We start from the raw sequence: 18,472 nt of genomic DNA on the forward strand, positions 1-18,472 counted from the left end.
AATGTTTTGGAAGAGAGTAAAATGTCTATTTCTAGTACCCTTTAGTGCCAAGTAGTGTTCGTAAATTGAAACGTCTACTGTATTTTGTGAATACCTTCCTGGATGAACCGATATTTGGAACTTATCTGAAAATTGGAAAAATACAATGGAATCGTCTAACACAGGTGTATATATATTGCCTCGGTTATTTTTTGCTCACTCATAGACCAACAACATTACTTTTGATTTGTGTGATTGATGTACACCATGTCATATGGAATTTAATATCTTTAAAATTTAATAAGTAGGCCTAGTCTAGATTGACTATTAAACCTAATCAAACAATGAAGAGCATTTAGGCGTAGATTGATAAATGTGTTCTACAGTTCATCTGTGTCCAGGTGTCATTGGGCTTATTCGTCTGGTTTATTTCCTTGACTACGATTTTTCGTTAATTATTATTTTCAATCGACTGGTTCGTAAAATAGACTTAAACCAGAAAATAGAAAATTATCTTAAACCAGAGAGCGTTAAGTTATCCATGTGACCAAAACAAACATGGACGGTTGGTCAGTTTAGAAACAACATTTGCGTTAATATAATTTAGATTTAATAAAAATTATAAAATTTACCCACATGAAGACAAAATAAAGGCCAACAGAATTCAAAATCTGGATATAAAAATATCTGTTTTATAAAAACCCATACTGTAACAAGCTGAAGCAATCTTGATTACGCAGGAAATGTCGCGATAACTATGCAGCCATTTTGTTTTGTCAAGTATTTACAAGTTTTTTATTCGACAGGTTGTCTTCGTTAAGTAGAATTTTACTGCTGCGCAGGTGGGTTTGGTAGAATATGGCCATTGACTGATGACATTCACCTGTTGTTAATTTATTCGTAGGTGCTGGTTACATGACGGGGCAAGTTGGCACTGCATTGTACGTCAGTCCTGAGTTGTGTAAAGGTAGAGGTACCTACAATCAGGTATGCTTGCCACAATTTCCTTCACATGTTTTCTTCCATATAGATGAGAACAATGAGGCTTTTAATTTAAAGTCAGAATATTCAAACTTTAAGAGGCATGTCAGTTACAGTACTGTCTGATGGGATAATCTCATTGGTTATGTCCATCAATTAGGAAAACAAGCAATTGTATTCCTAATAACAGTCCAAGGCCTTAATGTATTTTTCTTTTTCTTTTATGATTAATAGTTGTATATTAAATTGTACTAAAGTTGGGTGTCAAATTTAATAACCACATCAAGTCAAATTCTAGTTTTCTTTGTTTTATTTTTGTAGAAAGTTGATCTATACAGTCTTGGAATTATCTTCTTTGAGATGTGTTTTCCATCGCCAAGTACTGGTATGGAACGAGTTAAGATACTTCAGAATTTACGACAGGTAGGTCAACATCCACAAGAAAGTTAAACGTACCACAACACAACATTAGTTTTTAAAGTTTTAGTTTTTTTTAAAGCTATTTTTTATGAATACTTTAGGAGTCAATTCAATTTCCTGATGAATTTGATGAGATCACCATGACAGAGCATGCGTTCATCATTCGTTGGCTCTTGAACCATGACCCTAGCCAACGACCTATGGCCTCTGAATTACTCCGCAGCAAGCACATTCCTCCAGCCGAGGAGGAGAATAAAAGACTGAATGAGATGTTGATCCAGACAATAGCAAACACAGAATCAACTGCATACCATCGGATGATGGCAGAGCTCTTCTCACAGGAGGTCACTCCCACTGCAGACTTCATCTATGATACCGACATTCATAAGGTATATTTCGTTTTCATTTATTTGTGTGGTTCAAAGAACATTAACACTGACAAAAACATAGTGACAGATACAATAAAAAATAACTCAATTGGCTGGACAGGATTGCCAAAAAGTGAACTGAATCACTGTCTATGGTGGCTTTCTGATACCGATGAGAACGCTAATTTATTATGATAAATTCATATAATCATAAATATATTTGTAAATTACAAAGCAAAAACTATAAAATCATTGTCAAAAACTAATGTTAAAATATCTCATTACATATTGTTATACAAAAATTGTAATAGGAGTTTTAAGAAAACTTGCATGTACCTGATGTCTTGTAGTGCTGATCAAACAATGTCTTATATCCAAATAATCTTTTTACATTATTACAAATAATATTTTTTTACACTGCCAAACCAGCAAACACACTTGAGTAAGATGGGTGTGGTATAGGAGGAAATTTCAATTTACACTAGGCTAAAGTAATGTTTGATGACCTAAAGTCCACCCATTTATACCAACACTTTGTTACATTTCAATTTTATACCCTATTTATACCAATCTAAACCAGGAGGTTTATGCTTTAGTGATAGTAAACAGCAGGATAACTTACAGTTGAGTTATTATGATTGCTTTTCACTTACTGACTCATGCCCAACGATATTGCTTTTGTTGTTTTTGGTGTTCATTTTTGTGTTCGTTTTTTGAGGGTTCTAATTATTGACTGTTATTCCTCCCTAGGGTCAACACCATCTGAAGCCGTCAGTAACAGAACAGAACGTGTATTACACCATTTGCCGTGTGTTTGAAAAACATGGTGCCACTCGTCTTTCCACTCCTTTACTACTACCAAAAAATGAATTGTATCAGAATACAGAAATGTGTGTGACATTGATGGACCATAGCGGAGGACTGGTTACATTGCCCTATGACCTTAGGGTAAGGACTTTATAGTTTTATATCATGATTTCATTCCACAAACTCTGTGATAGAAAAGGAGATGTGTGGGAAATTTGGAGAAACTCAATTTTAAAAAATCTAGATAAATATTGTTTGACCTCTTTTAATACTTGCAATTTATATAGCACTTCATAAAGAACATATAAAGTATTTTTCATTATTGTTTTTTCATTAAATCATTGACAATATTTAATTTAATTTGATTGGAATATAATACTTCTGTTTCACTCTCTTTGAAGGTTTCTTTTGCACGTTATGTTGCAAGAAATAACATTACAAGATTAAAAAGGTTAGAAATATAATTTCACATATCTTTGCATTATCATAACTACCTCTACTTAAAGAACAAGAATTTGTATATATATAAATCAAATTTTCCTTCTTCCCATATTTTTATTTCTGTAACCATGTACTTGAACATTTTTTAGAAAGAAAATATGATAATATGTAAGCCCCATTCCCGGCAAAATTTCACTAAAAGAATTTTTTCAGAAAAAAATGCATATGCATTACTCTAATTATTATAAACCATGGAAAAATAGTGGCATAAATTTTAGTTTTACACAAAAGGATAAAAAATAATGAGATATAGGGACTTTTTCTCATAGGAGATTACCATATTCTTAACGACTTCTTCGTTACTAGGCAAATTCAGAGGTTGTAGATTGCATCCACTGGAATGCTCTCACTTTTGTGTATACTTTGTACATTCAATAAATTGCACCCTCTCTAATGAGACTAGTTATTGTACTGCGGTCGATCGGGTAGGCCTTAGATATGTGTGTTTAATTGTCAAAATCTTGGTCAGAATAATTTTTGTTAACAAATTTGAATTAATTCCAATGAAGTGTTATATGTCTCAAGTGTCAATACTAGCAACAGAAAATATCATGTCGGCTGTTTTTATGTCTGATAACAGAACCTAAATCGAGTAAAGCTACACCTAGACTAGCAGTGTTGGGTAGGCTAAAATGTCTGGAACACAAATTGTGTGGAACACAAAAAGTCAAATTTCAGTCTTATTTTACATTTTTCCATGTTTAGGAATGTCTGAATTCAGTTGAACTAGCAATTTTGTATTATATTTATAAATCTTTACAACATAATTATATGGCAGTCATCCACGTGAGCTAACAGAATGTTCATTTGACATCGTGAGTAGTACGCAAGGTACCCTGATTCCAGATGCAGAGGTGTTACATGTCGTTACAGAGATAATTAACGAGTATCCATCGTTACAGGTGGGCAGAACCTTTCATATGGTGTCTCAAAATTCACTCATTCATATCTCCAATATCTTGCAAGGTTATACAGGGCTTTTTATTATTATTTTTATTTGTATTTTTATATATAGCCCACATATTTAATTATGGAAGAATTGCTCAAGGCACTTTTTTCCCTGGTCATTGGATACAGAATCATTACCATCATCATCATACACAACGTGCAACCTCCTCCACTCCCTTAAGAGTATTCCTAGTTATGCGTGTAATCAGCACTACTAATTTCATTTCGAATCAATCTCCTCCTACCAGGTACCCATTTATACACCGGGATGAAAAAAGGCAAATGCATTTTAAGTGTCTTGCCCAAGAACACAGACAGTGTGATGAGCTTTGGACTTGAACCCCCAACCTTCCAAATTTAAGCCCAAGGCTTTACATGCTGTGCCACATGCTCCTTTCAATATACATATGATTGAGATACTGGAATTCCTATAAAAACCTGTAATCAAACATACTAACCTTTTATTATTAACCTAGTGTAGTAAAAAAATATTTAAGCATTTAGTCAACAAATTCTTTGTTTTCACAGGCTCGCAACTATTTCATTCATATGAATCACACACTCTTGTTAACAGCCGTCTTGAATCACTGTGGGATTCCTGAGAACAAGCATAGCGCTGTGTACAGCATTCTTAGTGATGCCAAAGTTGAAAGGTTAACCAAAGTACAGATCCAGACAAGGCTTGTTAGTCTATCAATCACAGAACAACAAGTAAGCCATGTTTATTAATTTTGTTCTTATTATGTATAATCTCTAGTAGCATACATATACCTAACTACTTAGCTATATCTGTTTCATATTGTACTGGGTTTGTGGATGGAAAAATCCAGACTATTTTTTTCTTTGATAGTTTTTGATAGATATAACAATAAATCTAAAGCTTTGTCTACACTATCAAATTTCATGTGACAGAAAAATGTGATGTGCCCATATTTTGTGGGTACGATGACGTCATATCACATACTACCAAATTGTACCAAAAAAAGTTGAACATGTTCAACTCTTATTTTCCATCACATTTTATGTGACGCTTTTTTGGATAAAATTTGATAGTGTAGACAAAGCCTAAGGTGGTTGTAATTTTATTGCAATTATATAAGTAATGTTAATGATATTAAAGTAATAATAGATTGTATCTTTGAAAAATAAACAGTTTAAAAAAATTTTATTTGTTCAAAATTCAACAGTAGTACTACAGTATATAAATAAATCAAGTAGACAGAATTACATAAAAGAATCAGTCAATTACAAAGTGAAAGAGTTAAATAATCACTTAATAATAGTAATATTGATATATGAGTGCGCTTTCTTATATGTTTTAAAAGATTAAAATCAAAAATGTTTTCATAAATATCCATTAAATTTTGTTTCTTTTTTAGGTTAGTAATTTATACATGTATGTTGAGATGGAAGGCCCAATAAGCCAGATTAATAGGCAGCTAAAACTGGTGTGTAAGGGCAAAGGACCAAATGCCTCAATGGCTAAGCAGGCTCTGCACGAGCTGGAGACGGTCATAACAAATGCTCAAGTGCTTGGAGTAAGAGCAGAGGTGAGTTTGACGTGATTTTGTATCTTGCAGTGGTGGATTCAAATGGCGGGTTCGGGAGCCCTAAATTTTTCAAGATTATAAATAAGTAGAGAGAAAAAGAATCTTATATTAAAAAGTCTGAGAGTGCCATTTTTGGCTGTCAAGAGGTGCCATAATCAAATTTTCTTACCTCAGCCTCAAGCATAGTGGGGCTGAGGTGGTCTTAACACCTTATCTGTGAAAGTTCCTCCCTGGGCCCCCTCTACTTAAATTCCTGGAACTGTCACTGTCTTATAAATACTTGAATGAAACTGATAGAATGCCTAACATGAAGCCAGCTTTCTCATTCCCTTTTTATTTATGAAGGAAAGCTTACCAATGAATGGTCTTTGAGTCTATTTTGTGATTACTTCTGTATAAACCAATACTTTTTCCATGTTTTCTTAAGTGCAAACCCGCAAAGAAAATAGAACTGTCCATCTCAAGGCACTAAATGATGAAGTTCACATCATTTTTTTCCAGATAAAGATTTCCTTGTCTCTCGTTTACAATGTTCACCTTTATTCTGGTATAATGTTCCAATTTGTTGCCAATTTACGTCGTAAAAAAGGCAAAAGTGGAATGGATGTACTTGCTGCTGGAGGCAGATATGATAAACTAGTAAGTTTTATTTTTTGAATTTATTTTGTGCTTATCTTAAACCTTATTGTAATGGTTTTATTTAGACATCTAACTGTGTTTACACTAATTACCGAAAACTTATACAAATTATATTAAGAAAATGACTCTTTAACAATTAAAAAAATTAATATAAACCAACCTGTAGGAATTCTCTTGATTTATTTTGTGGCTGGTTGACTACCATTATTAGTTAAATGTTAACCACTTGCAATTCAATTAATTTATTTAAAAATGTAATAAAATCAATATAAATATTTGGGTATTACAATGTCAGTTTACAATTAGGAGAATGGAAGTGCAAGGTAATATTAATAAAATACCCTTAAGCAATCTTAAGTGTGGTTTCCATAAAATTGCTACACGGTCACTACAGTGTTTTCACTGCAATCTTTGCACTAATTAGCTGTCCCCAATGCAATCGGGAACCCTCCCTGATTCAAATGACCAGTGTTGCCAAAGGAGTCGGTGACAGCGTATAGTGTGTAACAATTTTTATGGAAACGAGGCATAATAAAGATAATCTTGTAATCTTATCAAGATTGCCTCAAGAAGATTGTTATATGTTTTCTCTACAGATACCTTTATTCAGACATGCTGTGTCCACGTCATTGCAAAGTTTGCTCTGCCCTTGTGCTGTTGGGGTTAGCATTCACTTAGAGAAGATTGTAGTAGCTGCTTTACAGGACTCAGATGAGGTTGGTAGATGACAACAATTCTGATTTGTGAATATATTTTGTTGTATTGTTTATTACTAATATTAATGTAGAGTAGCATTTTTGTACATTGTCATGAATTCCTACTTGACGTATTTCCCAGCGGTAAAGAAATGACTCGGAATCCCTCTCAAATAAACTTTTATTCTGTGTAAGCTCCAACAAGATTCCGGTCTAACAACAACACCAAATATTTACATTAACATCTGTTTCAAAAAAGCTCAAGAAAGAAAAACCTGTTATCTTATAACATGAACCCTATAATTCCAGAGTATTCTATATTACCTAAGTTCCTCTTTAGTCACATTACATCATAATTAACCAATAGGCTTCTTGCTCCTACAGTACTCAGTATCTAGAAACTTCCAGATATTTCTCTTGGATTCCACATGGTCTCTTGTGTTCCTATAATTACCAATGTGGTTTACACTGTTTGTTTGGTCAAATAAATGTTATTCCAGAATGTTGTATGTATTATATATGTTAGACTAAGCCAATGAATGGTAATTTATTACATACATGTAGGTGAGACGAAATTAATTTGAACTGTTTGGTGCACAAATGTGCAATGATATTATTGAATTTACACACTGCCACCATGCAGGATGACTTAACCGAATTGTGCTATTTGCATTGGGATTTTATTCCTGAGCGCCTCTTTGCTCAGTTTAATCTACAGCACAGTTTTGGTAATGTGCAGACTGTTCACATTGAATTTCTTTGGTCAAAATAACCAGGTTCTCTACATAGCCAGTTTAACCAAAACAGGTCCAGTGTAAACATCAGGACTTTAAGCAAGATTTTTTTCAATTTTGGCAATCTTTGCTTAGAATGTGTTCTTTTATACATTATATTTCATCAGGTAATTTTTAGTGTGCTTATATTGAAGAAAACAAATAATGAATGATGGGTCAGTCTGAATTATCACATGACCTTGTGGGAACTTCCTCTGTGTAAACATAATCTTTTATAAACTACCATTTCTTATGCATTTTGCAGACTCCTAGTTCTTGTGATATTCTAGTATGTGCAATTGGTAGTAGCTGCTCAATGAAGGACAAGTTGAAATGTGTTCGTGACCTTTGGGCCGTTGGGCTCAAAGCAGATATTCTTTGTGACACGTTGCTGGTAAGAAATCTATTTTTTGAATACTTACCAAGATAAACTGACTATAAATTGCCATTGTTTCTTTAAATGATTTCCCTACAAGTGCAATAGAACCATCCATCTCAGGTCGCTACATGCCGTAAGAATTAAGTGGTATTTATTTATTCAAGTCAAGAGATGGCTGAATCTTTAATTTTTCCTCGAGTCTGACATGCCGTTAAGGGACAACACATTTAGGCTTCTTAATATATAAAGCTCTGTCGACACTATTACATTTTATGTGACAAAACAAATCTGATATGCCCATATTTGGGTGTAATATGACATCATGCCCATATATGGGCACATCACACGCATTTGTCATGTAGAATTTGATAGGGTGGACCAAGCTTAAGAATCCTGGACTCAACCACCTGGCCAGTGTTCATTTGCCAAGACAGATATAAAATGGTTAAAAATGTCTTTACAGATTATTATCATGATGATCATTGTATTAAAAAAAAAAATTAATAATAAAAAGAGGACATCTAGGATTATTGTAAATCTGTCATTGGTATTATAATCATTATGATCATGTATTTTTCTGTATTAATAGGGATTAGAAGAAATCCAGGAATATTGTAAATCTGTTGGAATAACTCACATGGTGCTAATTAAGGACTTAGAAAGTCAGAAAGTGAAGGTAAACAAATTAACCATTTTTCGATAAACTGTACCTGTAGTTCCTTTAAAAAAAAAAGGGTTTCATTTTAATTTTCACGATCATTGTTTTGATTGGACTATCAATTTGCTTGCATCAATTCCAGGTCAGGTCAATTGAGAATGAGAAGAATCAGATTGAGTTTAAGGAGACAAGAGTCGACATCAGTGGACTTGTAGAATACTTCCTGCAAAAAAAATCATCTCATGAAAAAGTGTAAGATTTATATACTGTATTTTTTAATAATTTGACACTTTATTGGTTCATCATATAGAATGATGATATTACTAATGGTTCAAGAAATCAGATCCCAATCCCCTACCCCTCCTAGTCACTGGCTTGATTAACAAGCAACATCATTCAATCAATTGTTCTATTTATATGGTGCCATCCTGACAGTCATTGCTCGTGGTGCTGTTCAAGAAAGAGTAGTGACTTAGAACTGTCAAAGAATGGTTATTACAGAGCCTTGGTTCGGCAGTGCCGAAAGATCATTCCTGTTTAATGTTTGCTCCAATATCTTGTTTTACTTGGCAAAATGTGAGCTTTAAATTCCAATTATTCATTGTTCTTGTTTTCATTTCAGTGAATCTTTAGACTCTGGAGTGTCTTGTAGCAAGTCGCCTGGGCTACATCATCAAATTAGCGCTGATTCAGTCACGATCAATGCCTCTTATAATATTCGCTTTGTACCGCAAGACAAACTGGATGCTGTTGATCGAAAGAGAATTGAGAGAAGGGTAAAATATTTTGAAAGTCTATTGATAAGATAATAAATTAAAAATATAATATAAACCAATGGACATGTAATTATATTATCAGTATAATCAAAATCTATTTATAAATCATATTTATTTAAACAGAATGGTTTATTTTTTGCTATGTTCTCATTTAGTAATTTTTTTATGATATAGATACAATCAAGAATCTCACAGCTTCTTGAAAACTTCTCTTCCAAGACTAAAGTTGAAGTTGTAGCAGTAAGTTATTCATTATTCTTCAGTTTGAATTAAGTTCCACCTCATTTAAAAGCAAGAGTAGAGATTTATATTAACTTCTATATTGATTAGGCCTAAAAAATTGTTTCACCTCCCCACCCCCCAACCAACATTCTCAAGACTTGCATGATCGAACACAATGTTTTTGACACACAATTTTCATCATTTTCAAGTAGGCCTAGTTTAGTACGGATAAATTATCATTTAAAAAAAAAAAAAAAAAAAAACAATCTCGGCATCTTATATTTTGTGAAAAAATGGGAAAATGTGTTTTTTTTTTTTTTTTTAACCTTGGGGTAATCTTTCCAAAATTCTTTGGAATTCAGGAGTGGTACTGGAGGGCAAACAAACAATTTTTTTAAAGCCTTATATTATTATTATTATTATTGTATTGATTGTAGCTGATATGTAAAATATACATGCTCACACCGACCTGATGTTTGTTAGTTCTGAAATTTAGGTGTTTGTTTGTTTTCTGTGACAGGTTGATTTGCCTATGTCTGTTGTTAAGAGTATGATAGCAACTTTAGATGTAAGTATTATACAAGATATTATTGACTTGTTGTAATAGTATTAATTAATTTCATGAATAAATTACCGGTATAAAATGACTATTGACATTGCTCACTAGAACAAGGGGTAAAGGTATAGGTAGGAGAATCACACATAACTTGCCATGTCATTGTGCTGAATTGCGTATGGGTGTGGTCTTGACTACTTTAACAGTCGTAGCTTGCAGACAGGTGACAGTAACAGAATGCCTAGTCAAGTCCGACCTAAACCACTGTTTTCTCATGTTGTTTTTTTTTTTTTTTCTGGAAAGCCTCTGTACGCCGATCTTGTTTATAATGTGGGGTTTTGTTTAAATTCGGGAGAATTTGACAAAAGTAATTGGATTGAAAAATTGCAAGAAAATTTTGGTGGGTCCTGATTGAATCTGAAGAGTTCATCTGTGCTTGAAAGTAATCGGAGTGCTTGCTACGACAGATGAGTTTTTATTATTTTAATTATTTTGTTTTATTTTTTTTAATTATTACCGTCACTATTGATTTGTGTATTTTTTTCTTTTTATTGTCTCTAGTTTGATAACGATGAGAACTCTTATCATGATAGTGTATTTCACTTGATGGAGAAACACCAAAAATACAGAAAATACCTGAAAGTTATCTGCGATGAACTGATGGAGATCAAGATCGAGACGAAGTAGGATTTTTGTTTTACGTATTTACTATTGTTCAAGTCTCACATGGTCATGTGATGTTCTCATGTAGTCACATTGTAATCTCACAAAGCCACATGATAATCTTTGATTTATTAGGATTAGACAAGTGTTTAATGCCATGTTTTGCCTGCTTCTTGCGTTGTGGAACCCAGTTCAAGCTAGCGTCTGCTTTTAATTGGAGTCTGGTCTCTGGTCTTCAACTAACTCTTGCACTGAGAATTAGGCGGGTTGAAGAAATGTTTGTATTCATATGTACTGTATTATTTATTATATGCTAGAGTTGAACATGGTTGCACTGCACTGTGGCTGCTACGGGTCTCCAGGACCAAGTCCATATTTCCAATTTCCAGGACAAATAAATATAATATCGTAGATGTGGTCTTCTCATAATTTTGATCAATATTTATGTTACAAACTAACTTTATTATGAAATCTATTTTCTGTTTTGCTGTAGGGTGACAGATGTTCTTGTCCTGTACACATACAAAGACAGGGAAGAGGGTTACAAAGTGGTCATATGAGCCATTACTTAAAAAATTGATTGACAGAACAGAGTCTGATAGAGAAATCTAGTTGACGTTGATTCCTGGCAATCAAAAGATGTAACCAATAGCTCAACATAACTTGCAAGACTTCACAAATGAATACTGTTACCTGTGGCCACTAAAATCTTGAAGTGCCTAACATGATGTTGATGATGAGGATGAGCAGTTGTGCCACTGGGAGTGTTGGGGTGGTCAGAGGGTGAATTTTCTCACTGATCATGACTGGACCACCGTTGTCTGATACCACAACAAAGTTGTTGGACCAAAAATATTAATTTGCCTACCCAGATAACTTTACTTTGATCGCCAATTCCTAAATATGTGTTCTAAAAGCATAATTTTGGGCCATACTTAGCCGCAGAAATCTCCTAATGAACCCTACGAGGGATTTTTTTCTAGGACTTAGGCCGAGGTTGTGGGTTCAGACACATCTGTTGCCAAATTTCAGAAGCACACCACTGAAGATAATGATGAGGATGAAAACGATGACGAAGCTACAAAAGAATGTTTTTAATTTTCAGGGAAATTACCTTTAGGGCATTATTTCTAACCGTCAGAAAAAAATGTAAAGATTATTGCTGTAAAATGCTAACCAAACATAAAACCCATCCAGTATTTAACTTGAAACTTCTGATTGAAATCCAGTACTCTATTTATGACCTACCTACAATAATTATCTATTACTAGAGGAAAAAAAACGTTTCAACCTATGTACAGTACTGGTATCAGATGCTACTGATGATTGTCATAGATGATGATGATAAATCGAGAATGTGTACCTACATTCTTTTACTTGTACAGATATTGGTGTGAATTTCAGAGACAGGGAGCATGTGTTTGTTATTATTTTACAATACTTAATGTATGCCTAATAACAGTAACCCTATACTCTAATAGTAACCCATCCTAAAAATCAAACAAAGGGATAAAGACCTATGGTTTTAATTAAGATGATTATGGTACTTTTTAGTAATCAACCCTTTGTTCAAAAACAAGAAGCTGGCATAGCCAGTAGTGGGACCAGGAAAGGTTGGGAAGAATGGCATGAAAAGGCATGAAATTGTAACCTGAATGGGAATGATTGTGCTACAAAATCAAGAAGAAATTTTCCTAGCCTAGTATTAGAATGTATCATCTAATGTTGATAGATGTTTGATTTTTCAACTGACACCGTGACTTAAATTTAGAGGTAGCTACACAATAAGCAATACTAATATATTTAAATAAACACAAGAATATGTATACAATTTGTTGAATCACAATTAACGTACTGTACCCTGTCCGTGTACATGGCTTAAATTTATTATTCAAATTAATTGAAACCATGTACAGGAGCATGGTAGTTTATAAAAATTATAGTTGTCTGGGACTACAGTATATATTATTTGTATATTAAAACAGCATTCCATTCCTGTCCAACCTAAAGTGTTTCCAATTAACACAAATGAGTTCCTTTGAAATGTTTTTTTTTATTTCACCATGACATTTATATGACAGTCTTTATCTATTAGTACAGTATAACCTTACTGTAGCTTTGTAAATTTTATTTAAATTTATATTTATTAATTTTGGATTAAAATATAGACAATTATTCCTATTATATGTATAATTTTAAATCAGATTTGCTCTATAAATTGCCACAATATAGTATTTGAGCAATAATTTAAAAATGAATTTCTTATTTATAGAAGTCTGCCCGGGTTATCAAATTTTCTTTGACAAAAATCTGTTGTATGCCCATATATATATAGTCATGATGTTACTTTTAAATTTTGTGCTGAAGCTTATCATCCATTATGTGTAGAATTATTCTAGAAACCAACTCATTCTATTTTATCTATAGTATTTGCATTAATAAAATGTATCTTACAACAAAAGTAATAAATTTTTATGTTTAATTTTCACAGAGCATTCATAATTTAAACTGTACTCCTTAGTAGGAAACACATACTTTTACTAGCTAAAAGTAAATTCATAATTAAAATACTGTACAAATTTAAAAATTGGAGGTTTTGGTTGACACTAAAGCAAGTACTGTATCTAGAAATTACAGGGCCTAGAACATGGGAAGACAGACAAGTTTCACAATGGAAACTTTGAATACAGTGGAGGATTCAAAATGGGCCCAGTCGCCATTATAAAAAGGGAGAATAAAAGAAAATTGGGTTCAAATTTGTATCTAGGAATTACAGGGTTTAGTACAGGCGAGACAGACAAGTTCCACAATGGAAACTTTGAATACAGTGGCGGATTCAAAATGGGCCCAGTCGCCATTATAAAAAAGGAGAATAAAAGAAAATTGGGTTCAAATTTATGTCTGAGGTTGCCATTTCGAGGTGCTATAATCATAAATTTTCTTCCCTCAGCCCTGACCATGGTGGGTCTGAGGTGGCTAGACTCTATCTCTGAAAGTCCCTCCCTGGCCCCTCTTTGAATTCCTGGATATGGCACTTGCATTATCAATTTATTAAGGCAAGCATACAACAAGAGATAGACAACATTACTGCTTATTTGTTTATTTAATGCACACATTCCAAGATTCTAGACACCCTGTTCTTACATCAGACCAGAACATACCAGGTCCTCTAGACTTTGCTTAAGCCCATTCCATATATGAATTCTAAAAGTCTGAGGGGAGATGGGGGAGGTTTATACAAACCAGGTAAAACATACAGGAATTGAAATATTAAGGACACCTGTGGCTAAATGGATATACAGTATCCCAAAATAGTAAGCATTATTATTGCACAAAGTAACTAATAATAATATCTCATCAAAAATAATAGAATTGCAAAAGGTCCGACTGTCCTGATTTGGTATGTACCCAATAAAACGTTTAGGGGACGCCCTATTTTTGAACACCTTTTACGTTCTATTGAAGGATGCCCTCTAGTTTGTGGTAGTACTTTGTGATAGGATTGCATTTCAACAAAACCACAAGAGTCGGACCTCTTGCAGTTTTATACTCTTTGGTCTCATTTTCAACAATTAATCCAATAATCTCTAAACATTTTCCTTTCAACCATTTAAAGAAACCACTGTTGTTACTGTACTGTACTTCCCACGCAATTTTACCTTTAACTAATAACTTTGGCAAGCAAAAAGCTTTGTATATCATCTACCCAGAATATATGTAGCAAATTGCATAATTTATGACTAATGCTATTTTGCAATGGTCCTGAATGTTAACAGTGGAGGATCCTATGGAAGACCAGAATGGAAACTTCCGATGACGACCTGTTGTCGGATGCCTTGAGGTTTCTAGGAATATAAATATTCAATTGCTAATGTCACCAAAAATAATGTGACTACAGTTCCAGAAGCCAGATTTATCAAACTAGAAATCACCTTAAATTTGTCTTAAGTCCATTTTTTTTGCTTAAGTCCAATTTATCAATATGGCTTAAATTTAAAATTAAAAAGTCGATTGTATGCCTGCGCCATCTAAGACGATTTTTACGCTAAGATTTTGCTAACATGGTTTGATAAATCATCTGAAGTTATTTGCTTAGGGACATCTTATTTTTTTTTGACTTCAGACATTTGCTAAGCTGAGATTGATAAATCTCGGGCCTGGTATGGTGAAACAAAAAATGTTGCCATCCTAAAAGCTCTTGATCCCACCAGGTTTCACTCCTAGACTCTACCAGAGGCCTAAGGCGGCCCCTTGGTTCAGGTGCCATCGGGCTTGTAGGCCCCATGTCAACAAATTTCTGGAGCAATGTACATCATCTGCTTTTCCCTCTATTTCCCCCACCCACAACCATAATACAGTGAAGCTGAGGAAAATTAATTTAGGTTTAATCCTAGATTGAGAAACATTTCAACCGAAGATGCATCATAACTCTGATGGGCCTGCTTTTTTTAAAGTAACTATAGTTTCGGCGCATAGCTTCATCAGCTCACAGATTTTTAGACTGACTTCTATCGAATTGCTAGCACGTAGTTCTTCCCGAGCCCATGCAAGCTTCTCGCAGACACCTTCCATCGAATCATCCACTACTGCCTGAACTTTTGACGATAGTTCATCATTGTTGCTACGGTGTGTTGGTAAACGTTGATTGCGTTCGTATGGTACTTTAGGTGATTCCAATTTCCTCTTAACAGCTGAGGTTTCTGTTACACGCTCCGATCCGTTTATTGGACCGTTGTGAGCTACTTCATGAGGGCGTTGACCTTCTTGAACTATTGACCTTGCCGCTGCTTCACTTAGAACTGAAAATAATTTTCAATACAAAAGTATTATTGATCCAAATCTACTTCTTTTATTTTTCTTGTGGGTAGCAATAACAGCAAAGATGTCTTGACGATCTTATCATTCAGTGCCGTATCTGGAGGGCGCCCAGGCCCCAAAAATACCTCACCCCTGCTACATTCTCCCCCATTAAAAATATCCAAAACAAAAAATCATGGCTAATATATAGTTAAAAATAACCGAATATCACCTTATTTTGCGACCTAATGGCCTTCACTTAATCACCAATCCCCACGCAACTGTCACTGTCAGGTCTCTTATACACATCTAGATGTGTATAAGAGACAGGATTATGCCAATTTAATCATTCCAATTATATTTTACTTACCTGGGTTATCTTTGGCATGTTCTGTATCTAGTTCATTACAGGCAACACAATAATCTTTGTTTTGCTTATCACGTAATAAAATTGTCTGTAATAAAGGGAAAAATACAGGAAAAATTTTATTAATATAATCAATTTGATTTATCGGTAGCATAAGAAGCACTAGACATAAAATGCTGTAAGTTATACTTGCCAGGCATGTGGAACAACTTGTTCCGAGCATCTTGTACCCTTTTAAAAGGTAGTCGCCCATCAGTTTACTAATTTTGTCGGATCGTTCCCGTTTAGCTTGGATAACTTTCATTTCTGCTTCTGTTGGAGGCTGCCAGTCATCAATTTCTGCCATTTTTCTATTTTTCAAAAATAAAATTTAAAAAGACGACAAAGTTAACCAGCAGTAAAGTATACTATTAGGCCTAGGCAGGAGCCTATATATAATTTACATTAAAAATAATTTTGCTATCTTTATTCAACAAAAAAAAAATGTCATTGCAGTTATCAATAATTAATGTACTACTTGTGACATTAATTTACAAAAAGATCATTTACGAATTACAAAATTACATTTAATTATTAATATATTATTATGAGAGCACTAACTATAAATAAAAGGTAATTCAATAATAGACGGCGTTCAACCTACTAGACATTAAACGAAGCCTTAAAATAGAGCTTTAGCAGTCATGGTGTAAATACTAAGCTAGACCTAGGCTAGACGTTGACAGTTGTGGCGTGCATTCACATTCACACTCGGTCCGAGCAGAGACGAGCATGTCGCCCTGCCGAGGCCTAGCAAAAAACATTTCATGGGGGATTCTACGGTTATTTAGGAAACTAAATTGGATTAAATTCACAATTTAAATTACTTAATTTACATATATTTAAAAAAACTATTACCTTGCCAATTATTGTAATATTTATTATGACTAAATTAATAATTTATCAACTCGCGATTTTCTATGAGTGTTGTCACAGTGCAGGTCGAAGTCAGTCATCGCGAGTTTACCAAACTGCGCCCTCTATTGCCTTATACTTTATTTATGTTTTTTTTATGCAAGTCACCAAGACCTTTTTCAACGTTACAAAGTTTCCTTTTACATTATCAACAGAACTTTTACTACAGTAATTTATTGTAAAAATATTGATGAAGTTACTCTATACTCTATCAGTTTCTAAAACATACTCCAAACATATCGCAGGCAGGGGTAGCACTCATGTGAACAACTTCAAACTTGTTATTTCATAAACAAAACATTGGATTGTGGGTAAGTACTCATTCATAAACCAATGATGGATTTTCGCGCGGAATCTGACGGAAATTGATACACAAGCAAGTAGTAGTAGGCCAAGCCCATGCTATTCCTTTTATAAGTGGTTTTATACATCCAAATTTATATTTTCATTTAGAAGATGATACGCTGGATTCATCGTCGACAATTTTCTAGTTGCAAAAGTAGTAAGTGATTAGGACAAACAACCATTTTGTTAGTATGTTATGCAGTTGCAACAAGTGCCGGTATGGTAGTGCCGTGCCAGTGCAGTGGGTTATTTGGTTGGTTGGTTGTTGGTCGCGGTCGGTTAGGCTAGCTTTGCTGGTGTTGGTTTAGGTCTACTTAGGCCTTTTACCTCCTCCAGGCGACTGTGCTAGTATTTGGCAGAGCAAAAAGCCAACCGTATTATTCTGAAAATGCAAGGAGGGTTGATGGATGTGCTGTGCAAGGAGGGTTGATGGATGTGCTGTACAGATCATATCTACCCAAGTCTAGAATTTAATAAATATATTTTACAGAAGAAAAGTCCCAAATATTTTACCGGATAAGGTTGGAGTGCGCCCTCACTAAATCATCTCGAAAATGGTGTGTAAACGAGCAGGCGTTCTGCCGGCTAAATATCCAGTCTTTATTATATGACTTATTTACTAAAATTATTTACATGTTTATAACAAATATATGTTATTTATATTATTTTATATAACTCCATCCACAAGTACAAATTTATTTTTTTTAATAACATTTTGTTGTTGTACACTTCAATTTATTCATGATGTAAAAGAAGAATGTTTGTTTATTTCCACAGATGTACTTAATGACGTGCCTATATATGATACCATCATCAAATCTTTTAATTGCTATCAACATGATGAGCACGAGGTGGATGGTGTGGAGCCCGGTATTGTCGTACCTCCGTTTGTCTGCAAGTTCTGTCCAAAAAGTGGACAAGGACACATTGCAGCCATCGCCGATGAAGATGGTGTTGTCAGGCTCCTTGATACTAGGGTCGTCAATAAGTCTATCATGAAAGGTAATTCACATTTGCATCCCATATATTTACCCCCTCACCTTTTTAAAGGGTTTGACCCTGCCCTAAGCAGCACCTTGGTTTCAGTGCCATAT

At 34.1% G+C, this 18,472-nt stretch overlaps 3 protein-coding genes across 5 annotated transcripts in view; 2 read left to right on the top strand and 1 right to left on the bottom strand.

Annotated features, from left to right (window-relative positions):
* The window catches only part of LOC117123113 (eIF-2-alpha kinase GCN2-like), a gene marked incomplete in the record, with an annotated part of 33,082 nt that extends 19,706 nt beyond the window's left edge, over positions 1 to 13,376 (top strand). The window contains 19 exon segments of the mRNA XM_033268956.1: positions 884 to 966; positions 1,282 to 1,383; positions 1,482 to 1,769; positions 2,499 to 2,696; positions 2,957 to 3,015; positions 3,193 to 3,215; positions 3,822 to 3,958; positions 4,533 to 4,715; positions 5,384 to 5,554; positions 6,056 to 6,193; positions 6,790 to 6,909; positions 7,927 to 8,055; positions 8,630 to 8,716; positions 8,841 to 8,950; positions 9,321 to 9,474; positions 9,649 to 9,714; positions 10,217 to 10,264; positions 10,814 to 10,935; positions 11,409 to 13,376. Coding sequence (XP_033124847.1) covers positions 884 to 966; positions 1,282 to 1,383; positions 1,482 to 1,769; positions 2,499 to 2,696; positions 2,957 to 3,015; positions 3,193 to 3,215; positions 3,822 to 3,958; positions 4,533 to 4,715; positions 5,384 to 5,554; positions 6,056 to 6,193; positions 6,790 to 6,909; positions 7,927 to 8,055; positions 8,630 to 8,716; positions 8,841 to 8,950; positions 9,321 to 9,474; positions 9,649 to 9,714; positions 10,217 to 10,264; positions 10,814 to 10,935; positions 11,409 to 11,475 — 2,285 coding nt within the window.
* A 590-nt stretch (positions 13,377 to 13,966) lies between these two features.
* Positions 13,967 to 17,103, bottom strand: LOC117123111 (protein ZNRD2-like). Of its 3 annotated transcripts, none has more exons than XM_033268951.1 (4): positions 16,977 to 17,103; positions 16,273 to 16,429; positions 16,083 to 16,167; positions 13,967 to 15,714 (listed from the first exon to the last, which is right to left on the bottom strand). In XM_033268951.1, the coding sequence occupies exons 2-4, from the start codon at positions 16,423 to 16,425 to the stop codon at positions 15,338 to 15,340; spliced, it is 615 nt and encodes a 204-aa protein (XP_033124842.1). In that variant the 5' UTR covers positions 16,426 to 16,429; positions 16,977 to 17,103; the 3' UTR covers positions 13,967 to 15,337. The 3 variants fall into 3 exon arrangements, with proteins under 3 accessions (XP_033124842.1, XP_033124843.1, XP_033124844.1); XM_033268952.1 differs by having other exon boundaries at positions 16,982 to 17,100; XM_033268953.1 differs by having other exon boundaries at positions 16,273 to 16,442; positions 16,982 to 17,100.
* Positions 17,104 to 17,325: 222 nt separating this feature from the next.
* The window catches only part of LOC117123110 (denticleless protein homolog), an 8,072-nt gene continuing 6,925 nt past the window's right edge, over positions 17,326 to 18,472 (top strand). Inside the window, exons 1-2 of the mRNA XM_033268950.1 lie at positions 17,326 to 17,535; positions 18,156 to 18,380. Coding sequence (XP_033124841.1) covers positions 17,490 to 17,535; positions 18,156 to 18,380 — 271 coding nt within the window. The 5' untranslated portion in view covers positions 17,326 to 17,489. The remainder of the gene's footprint in view (positions 17,536 to 18,155; positions 18,381 to 18,472) is intronic.

Source organism: Anneissia japonica, unplaced genomic scaffold (assembly GCF_011630105.1).
Source record: "Anneissia japonica isolate Jap-2015-1 unplaced genomic scaffold, ASM1163010v1 scaffold11402_len470986_cov188, whole genome shotgun sequence".
In the NCBI taxonomy this organism is placed as follows: domain Eukaryota; kingdom Metazoa; phylum Echinodermata; class Crinoidea; order Comatulida; family Comatulidae; genus Anneissia; species Anneissia japonica.